Source organism: Hemitrygon akajei, chromosome 10 (assembly GCF_048418815.1).
Source record: "Hemitrygon akajei chromosome 10, sHemAka1.3, whole genome shotgun sequence".
Taxonomy (NCBI): Eukaryota; Metazoa; Chordata; class Chondrichthyes; order Myliobatiformes; family Dasyatidae; genus Hemitrygon; species Hemitrygon akajei.
The window spans coordinates 176244088-176271823 of record NC_133133.1 but is presented as its reverse complement, the minus strand read 5'-3'; the positions used below and the strand labels follow the sequence as shown (position 1 = coordinate 176271823).

Genomic DNA, 27736 nt, shown 5'->3' with positions numbered 1-27736 from the left:
CTGCAAACCAATGAGGATCCGAGAGGAAGGGGAGGAGACCAATTAATTTAAGGGAAGGGGCGGGACTAGGGCGCGGTCACTTTGTGTCGGAGCGAAAGTGGCAGAGGCAAAATGTTGGGCCGAGTGGTGGCGGTGAGGGGCCGGGACGGGGATAAGGGGAGGAGGGAGGGGTAAATGGGAACGATTGAGACGGATAGAGGGGTACGTCGAATGGGCGCGGGGAGGAGAGGCTGGGGAGAGAGTGGAAAGGAGGGTTGGACAGGTGTGGGGGGAGAGGGGAGATGCGGGGGAATGGGGAGGGAGAGGGGAGATAGGGGGGAGATGCGGGGGAATGGGGAGGGAGGCGGGAGATGCGGGGGAATGGGGAGGGAGGCGGGGGATTGGGGAGGGAGGGGGGAGATGCGGGGGATTGGGGAGGGGGGGGAGATGCGGGGGATTGGGGAGGGGGGGGAGATGCGGGGGATTGGGGAGGGAGGGGGAGATGCCGGGGGATTGGGGAGGGAGGGGGGAGATGCGGGGGATTGGGGAGGGAGGGGGAGATGCGTGGGGAGGGAGGGGGAGATGCGTGGGGAGGGAGGGGGAGATGCGTGGGGAGGGGCGGGGGATGGGGAGGGAGAGGGGAGATTCAGGGAATGGGGATGACTTGACTGAGGGTGATAGGCAGGGGGAATGAGATGAGGGGGCATTGGAGGGTGGGGTGAGAGAATGGAGAGTCAGGGAGTATGCAGAGAACAGAGGAATGGAATGGAGGAAGTGAGGGCAGGTGTGAGGAGGAGGCATGTGGAGATGAGCCACCCCTCTATTTCCAGTGAATTGTTGATGGGGTAGGGTAGTGAATGGGCTGTGCAGACTCTCTGTACTCTGGCTGGTGCTGAGATCAGCTGTAAGCAACCCCTTTCACTCGATCTGTCCCCACTGACCAACATACCCAAATGTTTTCCTGCTCTTGTCCAGTGTCCGGCTGTCCAAAAGGCTTCTGAGATGTAGCCACCTGTACCAATTCCTCTGGTAGCATGTTCCACACATCCCCCCACACTCTGGGTAAATTTACACCAAATCTCTCTGCACTCACCTTCAACCTATGCCCTCTGGATTTAGATTTCCCCACCCTGGGGGAAAATCTTGTAACTATAGTTTGTCCATGCCCTGCTCCTCAGAACTTTATAAGTGTATATAATGTCAGCCCTGTACTCCAGTGTGAATCATCCCAAACCATTCATTCATTTATCACACATATCAAAACATACAATGAATTGTGTTAACGACCAATATATCCAAGGATGTGCTGGGAGCAGCTCACAAGTGTCATCACAGATTCCAGCACCAACATCACACCTGGTCCCTCAACACCACTCCTTTGGTTAGGAAAGTTCAGTGGTGTCTCCACTTCCTATGGAGATTTACAAGTGAGATCCCCCCCACCCAATCTAAACAATTTTTAAAGGAGCACCATTGAGAATGTTGTGACCAGCTGCATCACCGTCTGGTACGGGAATTATAAGACATCTGATCACAAGTCTCTACGAAGTATCATGAGGGCTGCTGAGAGGATCAGTGGCATCTCTTTACTAATCAGGAGCACTGCGTACACAAAGGACATAACATTCTCAATGATCCCTTCCACCTGTCCCACAATCTCTCTGACCCCCTCCATCAGGACAGGAACTGTTAGGATGGGAAACAGCTTCTTCCCTCAGGCTGTGAGATTACCGAACTCCCTGACACCAGCCAGGCCTCATGCATGAAGTGCCAATAGTGTTATACCATTTATTCTTTTGCTTGTGTCATAAGTGCATCGTATTATTTGTTAATTTATTTGTGGTAACATTACTTGGTGCTGTGTTGTGCACGTTGGTCCAGTGGAATGTTGTTTTGTTTGGCGGTATGCAAGTGTATGGTTACGTGTTCTCTGGGCTTCAGCACAGGCCCAGAGTTATAACACCATAAGATATAAGAGCAGGATTAGGCAATTTAGCTCATCGAGGTTATATGGGAGGCAGGGTATAAGGGTCGGCACAACATTGTGGGCCAAAGGGCCTGTACTGTGCTGTACTATTCTATGTTCTATGAGTCTGCTCCGCCATTTCATCACAGCTTACCCAATTTTCCTCAGTCCCAATCTCCTGTCTTCTCCCCATATCCTTTCATGCCCTGAGCAATCAAGAATCTGTCAACCTCTGCCTTAAATATACATAAAAACTGGTCCGCCGCAGCTGCTTGTGGCAAAGAATTCCAGAGATTCACCTCTCTCTGGCTAAAGAAAGTTCTCCTCATCTCCATTCTAAAAGGACGCCCCTCTATTCTGAGGCTGTGTCCTCTGGTCTTACACTCCCACCATAGGAAACATCCTTTCCAAATCCATTCTGTCAGGGTCTTTTGCTATTTGATAGGTTTCAATGAGGTCACGCCTCATTCTTCCGAATTCTAGTGAATACAGGCTCAGAGCCATCAAATTCTCTTCATATGATGAGCTATTTAATCCTGGAATTATTTTTATGATTCTCCTTTGAACTCTCTCCCTTTTCAGCACATCCTTTCTAAGATAAGCAGCCCAAACCTCATCACCATACTCCAAAGTAAGGCTTCACCAGTGCTTTATAAAGTCTCAACATTACATCTTTGCTTTTATATTCTAGTCCTCTTGAAATGAATGCTAATATCCTCACCACAGACTCAACCTATAAATTAACCTTTGGGGAATCCTGCACGAGGACTCCCAAGTCCCTTTGCATCTCAGTGTTTTGTATTTTCTCTCCATTTAGAAAATAGTCAACCCTTTCATTCCTTCTACCAAAGGGCATGAGCATACACTTCCTGACACTGTATCCCCATCTGCCATTTCTTTGCCCATTTTTCTAATCTGTCCAAGTCCTTTTTAGCCTCTCTACTTCCTTAAAACTGCCTGCCCCTCCACCTATCTTCATATCTGCAAACTTTGCAACAAAGCCATCAATTCCATCATCCAAATCATTGACAAGTATCATAAAAAGAATCAGCCCCACCCAGCACAGACCCCTGGGGGACACCATGAGTCACCAGCAGCCAGCCAGAAAAGGCTCCCTTTATTCCCACTCTTTGCCTCTTGCCAATCAGCCATTGCTTTATCCATGCTAGAATCTTTTTCTGTAATACAATGGGCTTGTAGCTTGTTAAACAGCCTCATATATGGTACGCAACATCAACCACTTCTCCTTTGTCTATCCTGCTTCAAATAATTCCAGCAGATTCGTCAGGCAAGATTTTCCCTTGAGGAAACCATGCTGACTACGGCCTATTTTATCATGTGTCTCCAAGTACCCTGAGACCTCATCTTTAATAATTGACTCCAACATCTTCCTAACTGCTGAGGTCAGACTAACTGGTCTAGAGTCTCCTTTCTTCTGTCTTTCTCCCTTCTTGAAAAGTGGAGTGACATTTGCAATTTTCCAGTGATTCTTGAAAGATTATTACTAATGCCCCTACAATCTCTTCAGCCACCTCTTTCAGAACCATCTGGTCCAGGTAACCTTCAGACCTGTTAAGTTTCCCAAGAACCTTCTTTCTTGTTATGGTAACTTCACACACATCATGCCCTCTGTCACCTGGAATTTCCACCACACTGCCAGTGTCTTCCACAGTGAAGACTGATGGAAAATATTTACTCAGTTTGTCTACCATTTCAGTGTGCCACATTACTAACTTTCCAGCATCATTTCCAGTGGTCCAATATTCATTCTCGCCTCTCTTTTACACTTTATGTATCTGAAGAAACTTTTGATATCTTCTTTAATATTACTGGCTGTCATACTTTAGTATTTAATTTTTACTTTAGTGACTACTTTAGTTGCCTTCTGTTGTGTTTGAAAGCTTCCCAGTCCTCTAACATCTCACTAATTTTTGCTCTTATTAAATGCCCTCTGAGCTGGCATTGACTTTTCGTTAGCCACAGTTATGTCATCTTTCCTTTAGAATACTTTTTCCTCTTTGGGATGAATATATTCTGTGCCTTCTGAATTACTTCCAGAAATTCCAGCCATTGCTGCTCTGCCATCATCCCTGCCAGTGTTCTTTTCCAATCAATTTTGGTTAACTCCTCTCCCATGCCGCTGTAATTCCCTTTACTTCACAGTAATACCAATACATCTGACTTTAGCTTTTCCTTCTCAAGTTTCAGTGTGAGTTTGATCATATTATGATCATTTGCCCCAAGGGTCCTTTTACCTTAAGGTCCCTAATCAATTCTGGTTCATTGCACAAATCCCCATCCAGAATAGCTCATCCTCTAGTGGGCTGAACCATGAGCTGCTGTAATGGAGGACTTGGGTTCGGATGTTGGGTGGGATGGCATGGAAGGTGAACAATTCTAGAAGCTGTAAAGTGCACAGCAAGGACTTTGAGTTGAACTGTTATGGTTCTTTTCTTTGGTCTGGTTTGGACTTGGGTCTGTCTCCTGGATGGGAGTCGGAGCTGGGTCTGTCTCCTGGATGGGAGTCCTAGCTCAGGTCAGGTGAGCAGTGGAAGGTGGTTTGAGGATCTTCAGTCATTTGGGGAGCCCAGTGGCAGAGCATGGGCTGTGAGGGGAGAAGTGAGAGTCCATCAGGGCACAGGTTTCTCTGGTGAGTGAATTGAAATTAATAAATGTGGTCACAGATTTGTACAGCATGGAAACACTGGACCATGCTGATCATGATGCCCAGCTAACCTAGTTCTATTTGCCTATATTTGTACCTTAACTATTTTCTGTCCACGTACCTGTCCAAGTGTTTTTAAATCTTAACAAGTTTTTCTGGTGGCTCATTCCATCTTCTGCATGAAAAAATTGCCCTTGGGTCTCTATTAAATCTTTCCCCTCTCTCCTTCAACCTGTGCCCTCTGGTTCTTTATTCCCCAACCCTAAGAAAAAGACCATGCACATTCACCCTGTCTCTGCCCCTTGTGAGTGTTTGTATCTCTTCGAATTCACCCCAGTCTCCTGTGCTCTAGTGACTAAAGTTTCAGCCAGCTCTAGCTCTTGTCCAGAGGTCAGTTATGGTCCTGATTGTGGTGTGGAGTTGGATTACACCAACCTCCCAAGGTTGTCGCTGCTGAGGTGCCGATCACCAGAGAACAGCTGAATGTGGGACTGAGTGTTGGACCATCCTCTTGGTGTGTTGACATCTCCAATTTTCTCCTGTTGTTCTTCAGGCTCTCTTCTCCTTTCTGAAGTCACTGGTTAACGTTTTCCTGAAGCTGCTTGGTCTTAAGAAAACAGGTCCGCCAATCACACTCGAAGACCCAAATACAAAATATGCATTGAGACTGATCGATAAGGAGGTAAGTGGAATTGAGAGACTGGACTTTGCTGTTAGAGGTGTTGGAGAAGTAGCTGGGTTCATGACCCAGGCAGAAGGAATCAGAATCAGGTTTATTATCATCGACGTGTTGTGAAATTTGTTATTTTGCAGCAGCAGTACAATGAAAAATATAAAACAGTACTATTAAGTTACAATAAATATATATTTAAAAAGTCTTACAAAAGTAGTGAGGTTAGTGTTCATGATTCTTTGTCCATTCAAAAGTCTGATGACTGAGTGAAGAAACTGTTCCTGAAATGCTGAGTGTGTGTCTTCAATCTCCTTTACTTCCTTCCTAATGATAGCAATGAGAAGAGGGCATGGTGTGCGATGTTCCTTTACAATGGATGCCGCCTTTTTGAGCCATCATTCCTTGGAGATGTCCTCGATGGTGGGGAGGCTAGTACCCATGATGGGCTGGCTGAGCTTGCAACCCTTTGCAGGTTTTTCTGATCCTGTACGGTGGTCCCTCCGTACCAGGCGGTGAGGCAATTGATCAAATGCTCTCCATGGTACACCTATAGAAACTCTCAACTCTTATGACAACATCATTGCAATCCAAGTGGAATTGCAGTTAAACAATTATGATAAAAGGTTTGGAGTGAAACTACAAAATAGCCTCTATAAAATGATCAGGTTGATGTCCTTTGGGAAAAGGAATGTCCCTCCCGTGTGTGTTAATCTGGCAGCAGCTGGGTTGTAACATTCCCACATTTATTTACCAGATTCTGCCCATCTTTGATCTCTGCAGCCCTCCAGCCCTGAGACCAATGCTTCTGCAATCCTGGACTCCTGCACACGAATGTCAGAGGCCAGTCCAGTTTATACATGGAGAGTCAGCAGGAAGGAATGTGCAGTTGGACTGCTCGGTACCAGCCAAGCCAGCGGTGTTGTGGACTGTTTTACACCCCGTTACTGAGCAACCCTTGTGGCTCACCAGAGATCAGGGTTGTGTCTGAAGGCTGTTCATGGGAAGTTGGTGGTCTATAAATACCACCTGCTCCCTCTGAACTAATCCAATAAAACACATTAATGCACAAGAGATTCTTCAGATGCTAGAAAACTTGACCAACACACAAAAACTGCTGGAGGAACTCGGGAGGTCATGCAGTATCAATGGAGAGGAGTAAACACTCGATGTTTTGGCCCCCTTTAGAGGAGAAAGCTTTAGAACATAGAACTGCACAGGCTTTTGGCTTAACTTTTAACCTACTCTAAGATCAATCTAATCCTTCCCTCCCACATAACTCTCCAGGTGCCTATCAAAGAGTTTCTTAAATGTCCCTAATGTATCTACCATAATCCCTGACAAGGTGTTCCATACACCCAGCATTCTGTATAAAAAAAAAACCTATCCCTAACATCCCTTCTATACTTTCCTAAAGTCACCGTAAAATTCTACCTTCTCATATTAGCCCTTTTTGCCTTGGGCAGAACGTCTCTGGCTGTCTGCTTGATTATGGAGACATTAGCAATGATCTCTCAAGAATCTCTAGATCTGGAATGGTTCCAGAGGAGTGGAAAATTGCAAATGTCACTCTACTGTTTAAGAAGGGAGGGAGGCAGAAGAAAGGAAATTATAGACCAGTTAGTCTGACCTCAATGGTTGGGAAGATGTTGGAGTCGATTATTATGTAAGAGATTTCAATGTACTTGGGGTAACATGGTAAAGTAGGTCAAAGTCAGTATGGTTTCCTTAAGGGGAAATCTTGCCTGACAAATCTGGAATTCTTTGAGGAAATAACAAGCAGGATAGACAAAAGAGAGTCAGTGAATGTCATTTACTTGGATTTTCAGAAGGACTTTGACAGGTGCCACACACAATGCTGCTTAACAAGATAAGAGCCATGGTATTACAGGAAAGATACTAGCATGTACAGAAGATTGGCTGACTGGCAGGAAGCTAAGAGTGTGAATAAAGGGAACCTATCCTGGTTAACTGCCAGTGCCTGGTGGTGTTCTGCAGGGGTCAGAATTGGGGCTGTTTCTTTGCATGTTATATGTCAATGATTTGGATGATGGAATTGATGGCCTTGTGGCCAGGCTTGGGGATGATATGAAGATAGGTTGAGGGGCAGGTAGTGTTGAAGTAGGGAATTTGCAGAAGGACTTGGATAGATTGAGAGAATAGTCAACTAAGTGGCAGATGGAGTATAGTGTTCGAAAGTGTATGGTCATGCTCTTTGGTAGAAGGAATAAAGATGAGGGCCATTTTCTAAATGGAGAAAATTCAGAACTCAGAGGTTCAGAGGGACTTGGGAGTCCTTGTGCAGGATTCCCTAAAGGTCACCTTGCACCTTGAATTAGTGGTAAGGAAGGCAAATGTTCGCATTAATTTCGAGAGGACTAGGATATAAGAGCAAGGATATGATGCTGAGGCTTTATAAGGTTTTGGTCAAACTGTAAGGAGTATTGTCAGCAGTTTTCGGTCTCTTATCTAAGAAAAAGATGTGTTGGAATTGGAGAGCGTCCAGAGGAGGTTCATGGGAATGATTCCAGGAATCAGAATCAGGATCAGACTTTAATCGCCAAGTACCTATACACATACAAGGAATTTACTTCCGGCAGATGTTGTCTCTCTGCTCATAACAATAATAATGATAAATATAAATGAAAATATAGATTATACATACAGGTAGTGCAATCCAAGTAATAGTTAGCCGACAGTTAACCGGCAGTTAACTGTTCAGCAAAGTGACCGCAGTAGGGAAAAAACTTCTCCAGTGCCTATTAGTCTTAGTCTGGAGGGATCTGAAGCACCTACCAGATGGAAGCAGATCAAACAGTCCGTGCACAGGATGGAGGAGTCCTTTATAATGTTCCCTGCCCTCTTCTTCAACCTGGAAGAGTACAGGTCCACAATAGAGGGCAGGGAGGCTCCAATGATGCGCTTGGCAGTCCTCACTGTGCGCTGTAGTCTGGTTCTATCCTGCTTGGTGGCGGCTCCAAACCACACAATGATGGAGGTGCACAGGACAGACTCAATGACTGCAGTGTAGAACTGCAGCAGCAATTCCTGAGGCAGACGGTATTTCCTCAAGAGCCGCAGGAAATACATCCGCTGCTGGGCCTTCTTCAGGATGGAGCTGATGTTCTGCTCCCACTTCAGATCCTGAGAGATGGTGGTTCCCAGGAACCTGAAGTTCTCCACGGTGGACACAGGGCTGCTGAGGACTGTGAGGGGAGACATAGCGGAGGGAGGAATGAAAGGATTGAAGTATGAGGAGCATTTGATGGCTCTAGGCCTGTATTGCATGGTTTAGAAGAACAAGTGGGGAATCTCATTGAAACCTATCAAATATTGAAAGGCCTAGACAGAGTGGATATGGAGAGAATGCTTCCTATTGTGGGTGAGTCTAGAACTGGGCATAGCCTCAGAATAGAGGGACGTTCATTTAGAACAGAGGTGAGAAGGAATTTCTTGATGCAGAGGGTGGTGAATCTGTGGAATTTATTGTCATGGACAGTTGTTGAGGTATTTTTTAAGCAGAGGTTGATGGGTTAGTCAAACCATCAAAGGTTATGGAGAGAAGGTAGGAGAATGGGATTGGGAGGGATAAAAAAATCAGCCATGATGGAATAGAACATAGAAAATCTACAGCACAATACAGGCCCTTCGGCCCACAAAGCCGAACATGTCCTTACTTTAGAAATTACCTTGTGTTACCCATAGCCTTCTATTTTCTAAGCTCCATGTACCTGTCCAGGAGTCTCTTAAAAGACCCTATTGTATCTGCCTCCACCACTGTTGCCAGCAGCCCATTCCACGCACCCGCAACTCTGCGTAAACAAGTAAAACAACAATTTACTCTGACGTCTCTGTACCTACTTCCAAACACCTTAAAACTGTGCCCTCTCATGCTAGCTATTTCAGCACTGGGAAAAAGCCTCCGACTATCCACACGATCAATACTTCTCATCCTCCGTCGCTTCAAGGAAAAAAGGCTGAGTTCACTCAACCTATTCTCATAAGACATGCTCCCCAATCCAGGCAACATCCTTGTAAATCTCCTCTGCACCCTTTCTATGGTTTGATATTGTTATTTAAAAAGAAACTGGATAGGTATATGGACAGGAAAGGAATGGAGGGTTACGGGCTGAGTGCGGGTCAGTGGGACTAGGTGAGAGTAAACGTTCGGCACGGACTAGAAGGGCTGAGATGGTCTGTTTCTGTGCTGAAATTGTTATATGGTTTCCACATCCTTCCTGTAGTGAGGCAACCAGAACTGAGCACAGTACTCCAAGTGGGGTCTGACCAGCATCCTATATACCTGCAACATTACCTCTCGGCTCCTAAACTCAATCCCCCGATTGAAGAAGGCCAATGCACCGTACGCCTTCTTAACCACAGAGTCAACTTGTGCAGCAGCTTTGAGTGTCTTAAGGACTCGGACCCCAAGGTCCCTCTGATCCTCCACACTGTCAAGAGTCTTGCCATTAATGCTATATTCTGCCATCATATTTGACCTACCAAAATGAACTACTTCACACTTATCTGGGTTGAGCTCCATCTGCCACTTCTCAGCCCAGTTTTGCATCTTATCAATGTCCTGTTGTAACCTCTGACAGCCCTCCACACTATCCACAACACCTCCAACCTTTGTGTCATCAGCAAATTTACAAACCCATCCCTCCACTTCCTCATCCAGGTCATTTATAATGATGGAGTAGAGTCAGTGGGCTGAGAAGCATAATAGTGCTCCTTTGTCTTATTCCCTTATGTCTACCCTATCTGTGCCTCTTGTCATTTTGTATACCTCTATCAAGTCACCTCATCCTTTTTCGCTCCAAAGAGAAATGCTCTAGCTCACTCATCATTTCCTGAAAAGACACGTAGCTTCAGTCACAAATTTCCAAACTGATGTCACAAGACTGGAAGAGGAGGGCAGGCAGCAGTCCCGATCAAGATCTTGATTGTGAGCACCTTCGAGAAAGGAGATGGGTCTGATTCTGTTGGTTGCAAGCTGGTTATTGTGTCCTGGATCATCTCCCGGTGGGTGTAGAACATCTGCCTGAGTCAGTTTCCATGCGGTGCCAGACAGGCATGGTCTCTGCAGAAACTTCAAGGAATGCATGGAGCACCTCCAGCTGCTGTCGGTGACACCAACCTCACTAATGGCTTCATTGGAAAGGTGCTATCTGGTACCTGGACCCATTATCAGCTGTGATTCTGACTTATGGGCTGCTCACCATCACTACACCAGCGAAGGCTCTCAAACAGTGATTGTGGGGATGGGAGAGAGTTGGAATGGTAATCTTGTATATGCTACTTAGATCAGTCACACTGCACTTCCACAACGTCCAGACCTCGAGCTGATCCTGAGGGTATCCTTTTGGAATTGCATGAAGGAATTGGAGGGGAAAGTTATGCTATTAGGCAGGAACTGGGGAGCATGAATTGAAAACAGATGTTCTCAGGGAAATACCGTACACAACGGTGGGTATGTGGAGTGCCCTGCTGGGGGTGGTGGTAGAGGCTGATGTATTTGGGGCATTTATAAAACTCTGAGATAGGCTAGGCACAATAGAAAAATGGAGGGCTATTTAGGAGGGAAAAGTTAGATTAATCTTAGAGTAAGTTAAAGGGTTGTGGGCCAAAGGGCCTGTATGTGCTGTAATGTTCTATGTTCTATCCAAACCTCAAGCTCATGCATAAGTTATCCTTGTGGAATTGTGTAAAGGAATTGTTCAGGTCAAGAGATTTAAGCTGCTGGTTGATTCCGTTCCTGTAGAAAGATTACCTTTTTTTTCCTGGTAATTCTCTGAACTTTGGTCCTGTTTGCAGATGTAAATCATTTATTTTTACTGTAATTCGTACACAGCCTCATTGTGAGGGAGAAGAGTTGGTTTTTAACCCGTGACTACAGCTGAGTGTGGTGAACAGTGGCAGTTGCTTTGTGCATTGGACTGGAGCAGTATCCCACCACTGGTAACCCAGTAGCCTCTGATCTCACAGTCTGGGTGTCCGCGTGACATCAGTCAGCCCCACTCCTCCCTATGGGTTTGCACTGGGGATGTGACCATTTATTTCTGATCTCAGGTGGTGACCCGTGACACCAGGAGGTTCCGCTTCGCCCTCCCGTCCACAGAACACGTGCTGGGACTGCCGATTGGTGAGTCTCAGTTCCTCTTGTCAGGGGTTCCCGGCTCACGCCCACTGCTGGTGACTGCTGATTGCACTCTGGTTGCTGTGTTCATTCGAAGGGTAGAGAGGGTCTCCCTTCCCCACCGAGAACAAGCCCCTACTCCCCCCCCCCCCCCCAGTTCTCCCCTACCCAAATCTATGGGTTCCCCTTGGGATGTCAGTGTGGAATCTGCTCCCCTCCCACTGGGGCAATGAGTTCTGATCTAGGCTGTGTCAAATTGTTCCACTGAGCCTGTTTCACTATCCAATGGCTGATTATCCCACTCAGTCCATCCTTCCCTTAATTTCTGTGGTGTCCAGGGGTTTCTCAGTCAAAACTGTGAATGCTTCCCTCACTCTGGGTCAGAACTCTCGGGTTCAGTGGGTGTAGGACATCACTAACTGACCCCCCCCCCCCCCCCCCCAAGACACCCCAGCTGTCTGCCAGAGGAAGACCCTCTGAAACCCCTTCACAATCTTGAGTAACACAGACAAAATGCTGGAGAAACTTAGCAGGTCAGGCAGCATCTATGGAGTGGAATAATCAGTCAGTATTGCATTGCCCGCTGGTGCAGCGGGGTTCCTGAGGGTTAATCTCACACATTATTCCCACTGCTTTACTCTGCCACCTCAGGAGTTTTGGAGCTCTCTGGACAGGTCTCTGATATCTCCTGAATTCTCTTACTGTTGATCAGCATATCCCTTAATATTGTTGCTGATCTGTCATCACTAACCACGACACTACACCATCCCTCTGTAAACTCCCCTTTCTGATTCTGTGGAGGGGGTTCACATTGTTGGTGTGTGTGGTTATGGAGAAGCCTGCACTTTGGGAGAGCCACAGCTGCATTTGGGCTGTGTTGGAGCCTCTTGTGTAGGGCTGGGCTTTGTAGTGAGTGTACTAACACAGACTGGCCTGATAATCTGTTCCTCAGGGCAGCACATCTACCTGTCGGCCAGGGTGAATGGGCAACTGGTGGTCAGACCCTACACCCCCGTCTCCAGCGACGATGACAAGGGATACGTGGATCTGGTGATCAAGGTAATGGCTCATCTGGTGAATGTGGCTGTAATCCAGGAACAGGCTCAATTATCTCTCCCCTCCACCTACTCTTTCCCACACCTCTACCTCTTCACCCTCCCACCTTCCTTCCCCCTCCTCCTCTGCACCCATTCCTTACCTCCTACCCCCTCTCCCCTCCACCTATCTGTGGAATTCATCGCTACAGCTGTGAAAGTTAAGTCATTGAGTATATTTAAAGAAGAGGCTGATGATTTCTTGATCAGCCAAGGCTTCAAAGATTACAGGGAGCAGGCAGGAGAATGAGGTTGAGAGTCAGCAATCATCTTTTTGGTCTTGTTGACATTGAGTAAGAGATTGTTGTGACACCACTCAGCCAGATTTTCAGTTTCCCTCCTATAAGCTGATTCGTCACCACACTTGATTTGACCTACCACGGTGGTGTCCTCGGCAAACTTACTTATGGCATTGGAGCTGTGCTTAGTCTCACAGTCGTAAGTATAAAGTGAGCAGAGCAGGGCTAAGCACACAGCCTTATGGCACACCAGTGCTGATGGAGATTGTGGAGGAGACGTTGCCAATCCGAACTGACTGGGGTCTGCAAAAGAGGAAGTCGAGGACCCAATTACACAAGGAGGTATTGAGCCCAATGTATTGAAGTCATTGATGAGTTTTGAGGGGGTGATAGTATTGAATGCCGAGCTGTAGTCAATGAAAAGACTCCTGATATATGGACCTGTACTGTCCAGATGTTTCAGGATTGAATAAAGATCCAACAAAATGGCTTTTTCTGTTGACCTATTGTGACAGGCAAATTAGAGTGGACTCAAGATGCTTGTCATGCAGGAATTGGTATGATTCATTGCCATCTTTTCAAAGCAGTCCATCACTGTGGATGTAAGTGCCACTGGAGGCCGGTTCCATGTTCCTCTTAGGCATTGGGATGATTGAAGCATGCTTGAAGCAGGTGGGTAACTCAGACTGCCAAAGCGAGAGGTTAAAGATATCGCTGAACAAATACAGGTCTTTAGTACTCAGCCAAGTACCCCGTTCTAGGTCAGGTGATTTCTGTGGGTTCACCCTTCTGATAGATGCTCTCACATCAGCCTCGGAGACTGAAATGACGGGATCATTGGGGCCTGTGGAAAATGCCTCCGTGCTTCGATGGCCAAAACAAGCATAAAAGGCATTGAACTCACCTGGGCGCTCAGCCGTGTCACCTGTGTTGCTAGGTTTCACTTTGTAAGGTCTAACAGTATTCAAGCCCTGCCACAGCTGTCGACAGCCCTTCAATGATTCGTTTGGTGTGTAAGTTGCCACTTCAGCTATGGGAGACTGGTCATAAGAGTGTTTCCTGTTTCAGGTTTACTTCAAAGGAGTCCATCCCAAGTTCCCTGAAGGAGGTAAAATGTCCCAGTACCTGGAGAACCTAAGAATCCAGGACAGCATTGACTTCCGGGGACCCAGTGGTCTGCTTGTTTACAAGGGAAAAGGCAAGTGGTGACTCATTGGGGAAACTTTCCCCTTGGGATTGAATTTAGCTGGGTAGAGGCCTGGCTGTGGAACTTCAGTTGGCTGTAGAAACGATCTGGTGGAATTTGGAGGCCATGTTTCCCAGTTATTGGTGGACCGGAGTCAGGAGCTTTCTTCCTGCTCTTTTCCAGCAATGGAACCAATCTCTTGTCCTGGGGACATAGGACATGAGACATAGAACAGCATACAGAGGCCCTTCAGCCCACGATGTGCTGACCCTTTCTTCCCACCCACAAGAGATTCTGCAGATGCTGGAAATCCAGAGCAACATAAAATGCTGGAGGAACTCAGCAGTTCAGACAGCAACCCTAAAGAGCTGGATGCTTCAAGCCGAGATCCTTCATCAAGACCCTGATCCTGATGAAGGGGCTTGGCCCTAAACATCCAGTTCTTTATTCCTTCTCTCCAACATAGCCCTCAGTTTTTCTATCATCTATGTATCTATCTAAGTGTCTCTAAAAAGTCTCTTAAGTATCTGCTTCCAGCACCACTCCCGACAGTGCGTTCCGCACACTCATCTCACAGTGTAGTGGAGAAAACCTTCTTCTGACAATCCCCCTGTACTTCCCTCCAGTCACCTTAAAATTACTGTCCCTCAGGCCACCGAATCAGAATCAGGTTTATTATCACCAGCATGTGACGTGAAATTTGTTAACTTAACAGCAGCAGTTCAATGCAATACATAATCTAGCATAGAGAAAAAAAATTAATAGTAAAATTTTAAAAATAAACAAGTAAATCAATTACGTATATTGAATAGATTTTTTAAAAAGTACAAAAAACAGAAATACTATATTTAAAAAAAAAGAGGTTGTGTCCAAAGCTTCAATGTCCATTTAGGAATCTGATCTGAATCACTGAGTGTGTGCCTTCAGGCTTCTGTATCTCCTACCTGATGGTAACAGTGAGAAAAGGGCATGCCCTGGGTGCTGGAGGTCTTTAATAATGGACACTGCCTTTCTGAGACACCACTCCCTGAAGATGTCCTGCGTACTTTCTAGGCTAGTGCCCAAGATGGAGTTGACTAGATTTACAACCTTCTGCAGCTTCTTTCGGTCCTGTGCAGTAGCCCCTCCATACCAGACAGTGATGCAGCCTGTCAGAATGCTCTCCACAGTACAACTACAGAAGTTTTTGAGTGTATTTGTTGGCATGCCAAATCTCTGCCTTCTTTATAACTACATCAATATGTTGGGACCAGGTTAGATCCTCAGAGATCTTGACACCCAGGAACTTGAAGCTGCTCACTCTCTCCACTTCTGATCCCTCTGAGGATAGGTATGTGTTCTTTTGTCTTACACTTCCTGTGAAGTCCACAATCAGCTCTTTCGTCGTATTGACTGAATGCCAGGTTGTTGCTGTGCCACCATGCCACTAGTTGGCATATCTCACTCCTGTATGCCCTTTTGTCATCACCTGAGATTCTACCCACAATGGTTGTCAGCAAATTTATAGATGGTATTTGAGCTATGCTTAGCCACACAGTCATGTGTTTATAGAGCACACACCCCTGAGATGCGCCAGTGTTGATCGTTAGGGACGAGGAATGTTATCACCAATCCGCAGACTGTGGTCTTCTGGTTAGGAAGTCGAGGATCCAATTGCAGAAGGTGGTACAAAGGCCCAGGTTCTGCAGCTTCTCAATCAAGATTGTGGGAATTATAGTATTAAATGCTGAGCTATAGTTGATGAACAGCATCCTGACATAGGTGTTTGTGTTGTCCAGGTGGTCTAAAGCCGTGTGAAGAGCCATTGAGATTGCATCTGACATTGACCTTTTGTGGCAATAGGCAAATTGAAAAGGGTCCAGGTCTTTGCTGAGGCAGTTCAGTCTAGTCATAACCAACCTCTCAAAGCATTTCATCACTGTCGATGTGAGTGCTACCGGGCAATAGTCATTAAGGCAACACACATTATTCTTCTTAGGCACTGGTATAATTGTTTCCTTTTTGAAGCAAATGGGAACTTCTGCCCGTAGCAGTGAGTGAATACTCCTGCTAGTTGGTTGGCACAGGCTTTCAGAGCCAAGAGTATCTATGTGTTCTGTAGCGGCCAGATCTCTGAGCTTCCTTCCTAGGCACTGCTGGCATCAGGCAGTCTGATCCAAACAGATTGAGGAGCTACAACTCATTACCTTGGTTCCCACGGATTGTTAGCAGTTAGAGGACTTGTCAGTGGTGGTGAGGAATCAGTCACAGGGATGGGTAGAGCAGAAGAGCCATGCAGATGGGCTGCTGTGCCCTGGGTGTTTGGTAATTGTGCCGTGTTTTATTTGTAGGACAGTTTGCCATTCGGCCAGATAAGAAATCTGAAGCCAAGATCAAGGAGGTTAAGAAAGTGGGCATGATTGCTGGTGGAACAGGTAAGTGGGGTGACTTTCTTTTTTGTATTAAAAATTAGCTTTATTTATCACATGTACATTGAAACATCATTTTGTGTCAAAGACAAACGCAGTTGAGGGAAGCACTGGCACAAGTGTTGCCATATTCTGACGCCAACAAAGCACGAACATTGCCCACAGCTCACTGACCATAACCCATATCTTTGGACTGTGGGAGGAAACCGGAGCATCCGGTGGAAATCCACGCAGTCATAGGGAGAATGTAACAAACTTCTTACAGACAAGGGCAGGAATTGACTCTGATCTTCCATTACTGGTGCTGTAAAGTGTTACACTAATCACTGCACTACCATGCCGCCCCATAGTTGTAGCATAATGGAGTGAAAGGCAAAATGGGAGAATAGTTTCCAGCCCATAATCACACTGTCACAGGTGTTGGGCAGTGGAATGTGGAAGACCCTCTGTGTCTTTTGGAGAGTGGGAGAAGCCTTCTGGTATATGCTTTGGAAAACATGATTTTGTGTGGCTGTGACCAACTGGTTAGGTCATGAGTCTGTGAAGTCTTCCACGACTCCTACTTCTGCAGTCTGATGTGTGCTTTTGAAACCTTCCACCTTTCCAGGCATCACCCCCATGCTGCAACTGATCCGAGCGATTGTGAAGGATCCCAGTGACCCCACCATTTGCCATTTGCTGTTTGCCAACCAGGTAAGGAGCCACTTTCTGTCAGAGTTCAGAGAAACAGGATTCTCTCAAACTAACTCGAGCAGAATTGTCAGTGCCGCCCCATACTGCTGCTCCCACACATCCACTGACCTCTGGGATTCAGATTTTCCAGGCCTGGTGGTATCCTACACTCCAGGGAATAACATTCTAACTTGTTCAACCTTTCCCTATAACTCAGGTGTCAAGACCTGGCAACAGCCTAATAAATTTTCTCTGTACTCCTTCAATCTTATTGACATCTTTTCTATAGTAGGTGACCAAAACTGCACACAGTACCCCAAATTAGGTTTTACCAATGTCTCTACAACTTCAATGTAACATTCCACCTCCTGTACTCAATATGTTAATTTATGAAGGCCAATGTCCCAAAATCTCTATATGACCCTACCTACCTGTGACACTACTTTCAAGGATTTATAGATCTGTATTCCCAGATCCTTTTGTTCTATCACTCTTCAGTGCCCTATAAGTCCTACGCTGATTTGTTCTCCCAGACTACAATACCTCACACTTATCTGCATTAAATTTCATCTGCCATTTTAGTCTATTTCTCTAGCTGGTCAATGATAGCCTTCCTCACTGTTCACTACATCCCCAATCTTGGTGTCAGTCACAAAATTGATGATCCAGTTTACCACATGATCATCCAGATAATTGATATAGGTGATAAACAGCAAAGGACACAGGCATCAATCCCTGTGGCACACAACTAGTGACAGGCTTCCAGTCAGAGAGGGAACCCTCTACTACACTCTCTGGCTTCTCCCACAAAGCCAATGTCTAATCTACTTTCCTAACTACTTGATCTTGATTGCCAAGTGACTGAACCTCCTTGACTAACCTCCCATGTCAAATGCCTTGTTAAAGTCCATGTAGACAACATCCACTATCTTGCCTTCATGCACATTCCTTGTAATTTCCTCAAAAAAACTCTTTAAGATTGGTTAGACATGACCTACCATGCATGGCCCTTTTGACTTTCCTTAATCAGTCCATGTCTATTCAAATTCTTGTAATCAGGTCCCAAAGAATACATTCCAATAATGTTACCACAACTGATGTCAGGCTCACTGGCCTACAATTTCTAGGTTTATTCTTAGTCTTTTTTGAACAATGTAACATTTGTTAGCTATTCTCAAATCCTTCGGCATCTCACCTGCGTTCAAGGACATTTTAATATCCCTGCAGTTTCTGCACTAGCTTCCCACAGGGTCTGAGGAACACCTTATCAGGTCCTGGGGATTTATCCATACTGATTTGTCTCATGACAGCAAACTCCTTCTCCTCCTCTAATTTGGATATGGTCCACCACCCTCTGCTCCTTTTCCTGTCTCCATCTCTTGAGCAAATACAGGTGCAAAAACACTAAGTCTTGTAATTCCATGCATAGTTGACCATGTTCATGCTCAAGAGGACCAATTTTTCCTTTGCTTTCCTTTTGCTCTTACATATCTATAGAAGCCCTTGCCCGATAGATAGGAACAATTCTGAGGGCTTACTTTGAAGTAGGGTGTTTGTCCCCAATGTCCTGGCCAATATTAATTTTTCTATCAACAATGGTCAGGAATTACCTGGCTGTTAGCAGATGTCTTTTGTGGAAGCCCTGTTATTGGGTTGCTGTGTTCACCATCTCCCAACGCCAATAATGCAGAGTGCAATGAAAAGTGAAATGTTCTTTTCCTACGATGTGTGAGGAATTTAGAACCAAGGAATATGGGTCAGGGTTTGGAGTTTGAGATGGCAATCTTATGGCAGAAGGCAGTGAACCTCATGTGAGACTGGATGCTTGGCACTGGGTAGCTGAAGTGGTTGGTTTTTGGATATGTGTATAGAATTGTCCAGGTTCTGTGTTGCATGTGTGGCTGTTATCGGCACTGTGTGTGTGTGGCCATAATGAGCTATTTAACCTTTGCAGAGTGAGAAGGACATTCTTCTGCAGTCTGAGCTGGAAGAGATTGAGGCGGAGAATCCTCATCGTGTGATAATTTGGTACACCTTGGACAAAGCACCTGAAGGTATGGTTCTTCCAATATGTTGCACACCTTGCAAATATCTCAGGTCGGGCAGTTTTGGAGATCACTTTTTGGTCCCCTCCCTTTCCCTGTGACCTCTTCCAGCCACACACCCTTCTTGCTCCCTGCAACACTTCTGGCCCCTACATTCCGCCTCTATCTCTGTAACTCCTTCCTATTCCTAAATCACTCTTCATCTGGAATCAGAATCAGGTTTATTATTACTCACATATGTTGTGAAATTTGTTTTGTGGCAGTGGTACATTTCAATACTTTGTTACAATAAAATGGACATAAAAATGCAAGAAGAGAGCAAAATATTGAGGATAGTGTTTGTGCGCTGTTCAGAAATCTGACAGGTGAGGGGAAGAAGCTGGTCCTGAAACATTGAGTGTGTCTTAAAGCTCCTGTACCACCACCTTGATGGTAGCAATGAGAAGAGGGCATGTCCTGGAGATGGGGGTCAGCTTCATCATGGAAACTGGTCTCCCAGCATCCAGGACACCTTCTAAAGTCGATACATCGAAAAGATGGTTTCCATCATTAAGGACCTCCATCACCTAAGACATGCCCTTTCTCATTACGACCATCAAGGAGGAAGAACAGGAGCCAGTTTCTTCCCCACTATCATGAGATTATTGAATGGACAATGAACCCATAAACATCACCTCAATTTTTCTTCATTTTGCATTACTATTTAAAATTTTTAATATACATATTTCTTAATTTATAGTTTTAATTGTGTATTGTTACCTCAAAATAACAAATGGCAGTGATATTAAACCTGATTCTGGTAACAACCAGCTTGCTTGGATGATGTGTGTTAAGCAGAGGATTTTTTGATTCCAGTGATCCCCACAACATCACACCCACTTACTGATCAGGCCTACATTGGCTCTCTGCCGAGATCCTGTGACTCCGAAGTGTTTTGGACAGCTTGGAGAGGGGTTGAGATGAGGGTTGGGTTTTCTTGAGTGTTCAGCTGCTTGTGTGGATTGGAGATCTGCACGAGACTGAAGTGTTTAAACAGAGGAATCTTGAAGAGTGGTCATGTTTTGAGATGTACAGAAATGGGAATTTCTCAGAATCAGACCTCTCAGATACAGCTATTGCTTATTTATAAAACACAAACCATTGAGCACACCCACCAGGCCATGCTCTCTGCTCACTACTATTTATTGGGCAGGCCCCACACCACCAAGTTCAGGAAGTTATTACCTTTCAATCATAAGGCTCCTGAATTAGCATGGATAACTTCACGTACTTCAATACAACCTACAGACTCACTTTCAAGGACTCCGCAACTCATGTTCTCAGTATTTCTCTTTTGCACTGTCACTGGTTTTTTGTCTGTGTAGTTTTCATTTAATTCTGTTATATTTGTTTGTTCTACTGTGAATAGGTGCAAGAAAATGAATGTCAGGCTAGTATAGTGACATACCTGTACTTTGATTAATAAATTTACTTTGAACTTTGATTCTTAGGCTGGAAGTACAGTGAGGGATTTGTGAATGAACAGATGATTCAAGAGCACTTACCCCCAGCAGCAGACGACGTTCTCATCCTCATGTGTGGTCCTCCGCCGATGATAGAATTCGCATGCAACCCCAACCTCGACAAACTGGGCTACAGTCAGGATGCACGCTTCGCATTTTGAGGAGCTTCTGTCCTGAATTAGTGTAATGGCTACAATTCCATTTTATATAAGCTACCTGCTTGTTGGCATTTTACAATTTATTATTAGAGCTGAAATACAAAAGCAAGGGTTTGAGTTGATTGATCTCAGCTAGCTAGACCGCTACCTGTTGTTGCTGCTTCATTGTAAATTTGCACCAGAGTGTTTGGCAGATGCTCTCCAGTCTGGGAGCAGGGAAACAGCAGAGGCATGTACTAACAGTTGTCTGCTCTTTTAAGCTGAGTGCTTGCATTGGGCTGCAGTGACTGTCTATCCTGTCTAGATGATGAAACGAAGTTTGGTTGTGAGGCTGAGATATACGTGATAGGATGTAATGTATGTGCATAAGGTGGGACTTCTGGGAACAGCGATGGGAATTGGAAGGACAAGGACACTATTTCTAGTCACAGAATCAATGTGACTATCAAGTCTAGAGGAATTAGAATCCAGTTTAATATCACTGGCAAATGGTGAAATTTGTTGTTTTGCAGCAGTAGATTGCAGTACATAAAAACAACTAAATTGGTGTGAAGTATAAGTAGTGCAAAAAGAGAGCAAAAGAAAAAATAATGTGTTCATGGGTTCACTGTCCATTCAGAAATTTGATGGCAGAGGGGAAGAAGCTATTCCTGAAATGTTGAGTATCCCTCTTAAGGCTCACGGTCGCAATGAGAACAGAGCCCATCCTGGGTGATAGGGGTCCTTAAAGAAGGATGCCACCTTTTTGAAGGATTATTGCAAGTAAGATTTTTTTGGCATAACTTCAGTCTGAAATGGAGATTAGAGGAATTTTTAAAACTAACATCTGCTTTAAGTAGTACTGTAGTATACGTGAGAGAGAGAGCAGAGATTGAAATTTATGGATGGATTCACTAGTCTTGCTACTGAGTCAGCCTTGGTGGTTGCAAGTTGCATAGCTCAAGGGGAACCCTCAAAGATTGAGTTAATTTCCTGACCAAGGGAATGGCATTTTGGCACCACTGAGACTAGCTGTAGAGGCATCACCTTCAAAAGGCACTGCCTCAAAATGGCAGCATCCATCATTAAGGACTTCCATCACCCAGGAAGTGCCCTCTTCTCATTGTTACCTTTGAGATGGTTGTACAGAAGCCTGAAGACACACACACACACACTGTTTCAGGAACAGCTTCTTTCCCTCTCCCATCAGATTACTGAATGGACAATGAACCCATGAACACTAAAATCAGTATTTTTCCTCTTTGCACTACTTATTTTCACAAACAGTATACTTATTATAGTTTTTATTATGTAGTGTAATATAAGGGTCTCAGCCTGAAACGTTGACTATTTATTCCTTTCCACAAATGCTGCCTGAACTGCTGAGTTCCTCCAGCATTGTTGTTAATTTTCCCCAGCTAACCTGCAGGACGCAGGCCATGATGCACTCTACTGCAGATGTTTGCAGGACTTTGTCAACTTCCTATTAGCAGAATATACACTACAGAATTGTAATCTTATGCACTATCCACCACTGTACACACCCCTTGTAATAATATAGCTAAATAAAGATTGAATGGTATTTCTCTTGAATTATTTCAACAAGCACTTCTGTTAACTGCAGTAGGAACGGCAGAGCACCCATCTATGCCTGGGTGTACATTACATTCACTGTACCACAAAATATGATAGGGAAAGGTCAGCCTGTAACTGCCAAGTATCAATTCTGCTGCACTATTCCACCATAGCTGATTTACTATCCCCTTCAACCCTTTGATGCCCAACTAATCAAGAACCTATCAATCTCTACTTTAAAATATATCCAATGATATGGCTTCCACAGCCTTCTGTGTTAATGAATTCTGCAGATACATCATCCTCTATTCTGAGGCTGTGGCCTCTGGTTCTGGACTCCCCAAATGTCCACTAACTAGATCTTTTGATGGAAATCATTAATTTCACACAAAGGTTCACCTAGAGAGGGGAAACTCTTAATTTGAATCAATCTTTGTTCTAGGGTTGTCTAACTCCACTTAACAGAAAAGCAGTGCCTAGTAATTCATTCAACATTAAATCCAACACATTTCAATTTATTAAGCAATACTTTATTTTGACATTGAAATATTCACACGAGGGTCATGTGTATATAATATTGCTGTAGTGGATTATACATGATTCTGCCTTTCAGGTTTAGGTTAGGACCTGCTACCAGAGGAGGAATAGGCTACACTTACTATGTTTAAACAGTGCACCTTCCCTGGATTGTTTTATCAATATCCATGCAACAGTGCACAGTTCTGATGGTCTCTACAGGTTTAAATGTCTTTAAAAATTTGATGAATGAAACCTAAACATCCTGTGAGAAAATTACTAAAATGTTAAATGTACTATAAAATACAAATATGTTACAAACATTGCACAGAAACCCTCAACACAATAAATGGCAGAATAATGGCATCATTAACAATGCAAAATAAATAAACTGATAAAAAGCACATTAACCTGTTGTTTGGAGTGAGCTGTGGGTTCCGGATCAGAGATCTGTTGGCATTTTTTAAGCTGTCCTATACCACCACACAGTGGGTATCCGGAGCATCAGGGTTCATGCTGAGCCCAATGCAGAGTTTTGGTTCAATTAGAAAGCTGTGCACATAGAAAAATACATTTCTAGAGACCGGATATCTGAGTGGTTCTAGTAGAAGAAACAGCTTTTCAAGATTAGTTTCTCTTTTGACAAGTGAGTAGATAAGGAGCATATTTAAATTGTAGAATCATATGAACAGTTTTGGATAAAAGTTATTTTTAAAATAGATTAGTGTTACAATTGATGCATTAGTAATACAGTACAGGCTGCTGGGTCAGGTAGAATACTAAATATCCACTGTTTTCTTGAGGTCTTTGGACAATTGCATTACTGATTTCAGAACCATTAAGTATTAATATCTGGGAATTAGCTCGAACCAGAATCCATTCTATTGACTGGGAGTGTTAATGTTCAGTTCTATACCAGTACTCAAAGTTGTAATTTTCAAATTCAGCTGATCCGACCTCATTAAGTAGCAAAGCATTAGCCAATGTCTGTGCACCAGCTGCACAGTTCACCAGTTACCCTTCCAAGTATGAAATGGAAATAATTCCTACAATGCAATCTGTACCATAAACAAAGATGATATCATCCCAGCTAACAGCACCTGCTTTGTCTAACCCAAGTCACTACTGTAACCTGGGTCAATAAACAGGAATCAGACAACCCCCACACCATTTTGAAAAGCACTAGGTAAATTCTACATGGATTAGGCCAGGAACCAGCTGGAATTCAATCCCTACAAAATATCATTGCACTACTGAGTAACCCCATTCAAAAGTTGCACATTATAAAATATTCCTTTTATCTGCCACTTTAGAAAATTATAAAAAAGGTACAAAATTCACACTGTGGCAAGAAGAGACATTGGTGTAAAATAACTGGATAGTTAAAATGGCGATATTTTTGGTTATTTAAGGCATTCTTAGAGTTATTGCTTCATTGACGTAGCCAATGAGAGACAGTCACTAAACTATCTGTTGGCAGCAGCAGGCAGGCTAGGCTGCAGCATTCAGGGCACTGCCAGTAAACTTCTCAAAGTCTCCATAAAAAAAATCAAATGAGAACTGCTTCTTAAAACTTAAATCCACAATTCAAATTACTGGCATTTTATGGTCTACAAATGCAAACCATTTGAAACATGTAAAAAGAACTGCAGTCAAATATCACAGATTTTCCCAAGTAATAAATATTTGGTAGTGCCTTGTGCAGTTACTACAAGGGAACACATTTCAGAAGGTATTTAGTAGTGCAGGCAGTTTGTTTTGTAGTGTTACACTGGAGTTGCTTGTTGAAGGTCTGGGTCAGACATTTGAATCCTCATCTGTCATGTTAGTGTACGGTGAGCTGCTGCTCAAATCTTTAAACAACTCATCCTCCTTCAGCATGTGCTACAAAGAAAAAGGAAACAGACATGACAAGGGAGCAGAAACTCAACAAAAGGACATGTTTCAGAACATTTACACTGACAGAACAGCACGTGTTTCACAGATCAAATCTTTGACCATTAGACAAATGATGGCAGTTCAGCAATTGCAGTAATAAGGCTGATCAACACCACCACCCACTAACCAACCCCACCACACCCCCAAACGCCACCATCATTTTCTGTCAGTCACCTTATGTACAGACGCTCTATACCTAGTATCATTTATGGACATATGGTAAATACATGAGATAGTTCATATACACTAAGCCACAAGAGGTAGAAGCAGAATTAGCACATTCAGCCCATCAAGTCTGCTCACCATTTCATCATATGTGATCTATTTTCCTTTCAACCTCTTTCTAATGCCTTCTTCCCATAACCTTCCACACCCTGACTAATCAAGAACCTATCTATCTCGGCCTTAAGTACACCCAATGACCCGACCCCCTTGCCATGGCAAAAAATTCCACAGATTCACCACTCCCTGACTACAAATATTCCTCCAGGCAGACTGCACCGTGGAAACCCGCATCAAGGAGTACAGAAGGTATATCCGTTTGGGTTACCTGAAGAAATTGACAGTAGCAGAACACTGCATTCACAATGATCATAGGATTGACTTTGATGGCACAAACCTACTATGCTGTGCCAATGGCTTTTGGGACCAAAATAGAGGAAAAGTACTTTAACAAAGACAAAAAGACAAAGAAAAGCCACTCCAAGAAAGAACTGAAATTCCATTGTAAACAAGGTGGGACAGCGGAAACCTGATCCAATCAGGAGGGATAGACTATGGTGGTAGACATGCCAAGGCATCATCCCTGAAGATGGCAGAGTTTGTCATTGAAATGTTGGGTATAACTAATACCTGTACCCAGCTGGAAGCTTGAGAAGAGTTTATTTCTCTTTAATATTGCTGCCCCTCTCAGCAACAAGAATATCGTTTTGGATGTTGTTGAGGGGGATGACCTGACAGGGGACGGCCACGGTGACAGGGTCTCTGGCACTGAGCCTGGCGCTGTTGTGCAGGAGGGAAGGAGGGAGAAGAGGAATGCGGTAGTCATAGGGGATTCCATAGTCAGGGAAACAGGAGATTCTGTGAGACTGATAGATATACCTGCATGGTGTGTTGCCTCCCAGGTGCCAGGGTATGGGATGTCTCGGATTGGGTCCAGAATATTCTGAAGGGAGCGGGCGAGTAGCCAGCTGTCTTGGTACATGTTGGTACTAATGGCATAGACAGGAAAAGGGAGGAGGTCCTGAAGAGAGATTTCCAGGAGTTAGGAAGGAAGCTGAGAAGCAGGACCTCCAAGGTAATAATCTCAGGATTGCTACCTGTGCCACGTGCTAGCGAGGGCAAGAATATTCGGATCAGGCAGATGAATGTGTGGCTGAGAGGCTGGTGCAGGGGGCAGAGCTTCAGATTCTTGGATCATTGGGATCTCTTCTGGGGGAAGTATGACCTGTTCAAAAAGGATGGGTTACACCTGAACCCAAAGGGAACCAATATCTTGGCGGGAAGGTTTAATAGAGCTGTTAGGGAGGGTTTAAACTAATTTGGCAGGGGGATGGGAACCAGAATGATGGAGTGGAGGAGGGGGGAAAACAGAAATAAATCTAAGATAGTGAGCAGTAAAGATGTCAGGAAGGACAGGCAGGTGATGGGGCAAATTTGCAGCCATTGGGATGAGTTGCAGTGCAATCAAAGCAAAAAGTACCAAATACCGGAATTACGGTGTTATACTTAAATGCACGCAGCATAAAGAATAAGGTGGATGATCTTGTTGTACAGCTACAGATTGGCAGGTATGATATTGTGGCCATCACTGAGACGTGGCTAAAGGATGCATGTCTCTGGGAGCTGAACGTCCAAGGATACACGGTGTATCGGAAGGATAGGCAGGTAGGCAGAGGGGGTGGCATGGCTTTATTGGTAAGAAATGATATTAAATCACTAGAAAGAGGTAACATAGGATCGGAAGGTGCAGAATCTTTATGGGTTGACCTAAGAAATCGCAGGAGTAAAAGGACCCTGATGGCAGTTATCTACAGGCCTCCTAACAGCTGCAGTGATGTGGACTACAAATTACAACAGGAAATAGAAAAGGCTTGTCAGAAGGGCAGTGTTATGATAATTGTAGGGGATTTTAACACGCGAGTGGATTGGGAAAATCAGGTCGGCACTGGATCTCAAGAGAGAGAATTTGTAGAATGTCTATGAGATGGCATTTAGAACAGCTTGTTGTTGAGCCCACTAGGGGATTGGCTGTACTGGATTGGGTATTGTGTAATGAACCATAAGTGATTAGAGAGATTGAGGTGAAGGAACCCTTAGGAGGCAGTGATCATAACATGATTGAGTTCACTGTGAAATTTGAGAAAGAGAAGCCGAAATCCAATGTGTCGGTATTTCAGTGGAGTAAAGAAAATTACAGTGGCATGAGAGGGGAACTGGCCAAAGTTGACTGGAAAGGGACACTAGCGGGAAGGACAGCAGAGCAGCAGTGGCTGGAGTTTATACGAGAAGTGAGGAAGGTGCAAGACAGATATATTCCAAAGAAGAAATTTTCAAATGGAAAAAGGATGCAACCATGGCTGACAAGAGAAGTCAAAGCCAAAGTAAAAGCAAAGGAGAGGGCATACAAGGAAGCAAGAATTAGTGGGAAGACAGAGGATTGGGAAGTTTTTAAAAGCTTACAAAAGGAAACTAAGAAGGTCATTAAGAGGGAAAAGATGAACTGTGAAAGGAAGCTAGCAAATAATATCAAAGAGGATACTAAAAGCTTTTTCAAGTATACAGAGAGTAAAAGACAGGTGAGAGTAGATATAGGAGCAATAGAAAATGATGCTGGAGAAATTGTAATGGGAGATAAGGAGATGGCGGAGGAACTGAACGAGTATTTTGCATCAGTCTTCACTGAGGAAGACATCAGCAGTATACCAGGCACTCAAGGGTGTCAGGGAAGAGAAGTGTGCATAGTCACAATTACAACAGAGAAAGTACTCAGGAAGTTGAATAGT

At 44.4% G+C, this 27736-nt stretch overlaps 2 protein-coding genes across 9 annotated transcripts in view; one reads left to right on the top strand and one right to left on the bottom strand.

Moving 5' to 3' along the window:
* The first annotated feature begins 44 nt into the window (after nt 1-44).
* On the top strand, nt 45-22284 carry LOC140735002 (NADH-cytochrome b5 reductase 3-like). Of its 2 annotated transcripts, none has more exons than XM_073059805.1 (9): nt 45-132; nt 5164-5292; nt 11353-11425; nt 12372-12478; nt 13821-13950; nt 16269-16352; nt 16954-17039; nt 18973-19072; nt 20554-22284. In XM_073059805.1, exons 1-9 carry the CDS (start codon nt 112-114, stop codon nt 20724-20726), a joined length of 903 nt encoding a protein of 300 aa, XP_072915906.1. In that variant the 5' UTR covers nt 45-111; the 3' UTR covers nt 20727-22284. The 2 variants fall into 2 exon arrangements, with proteins under 2 accessions (XP_072915906.1, XP_072915905.1); XM_073059804.1 differs by lacking the exon at nt 45-132 and adding an exon at nt 160-201.
* A 501-nt stretch (nt 22285-22785) lies between these two features.
* ppfibp1b (PPFIA binding protein 1b) overlaps nt 22786-27736 on the bottom strand; it is a 246275-nt gene continuing 241324 nt past the window's right edge. For all 7 annotated transcript variants that reach the window (XM_073059796.1, XM_073059800.1, XM_073059797.1 and 4 more), the window contains one exon: nt 22786-24677. In XM_073059796.1, coding sequence (XP_072915897.1) covers nt 24591-24677 — 87 coding nt within the window. In that variant the 3' untranslated portion in view covers nt 22786-24590. The remainder of the gene's footprint in view (nt 24678-27736) is intronic.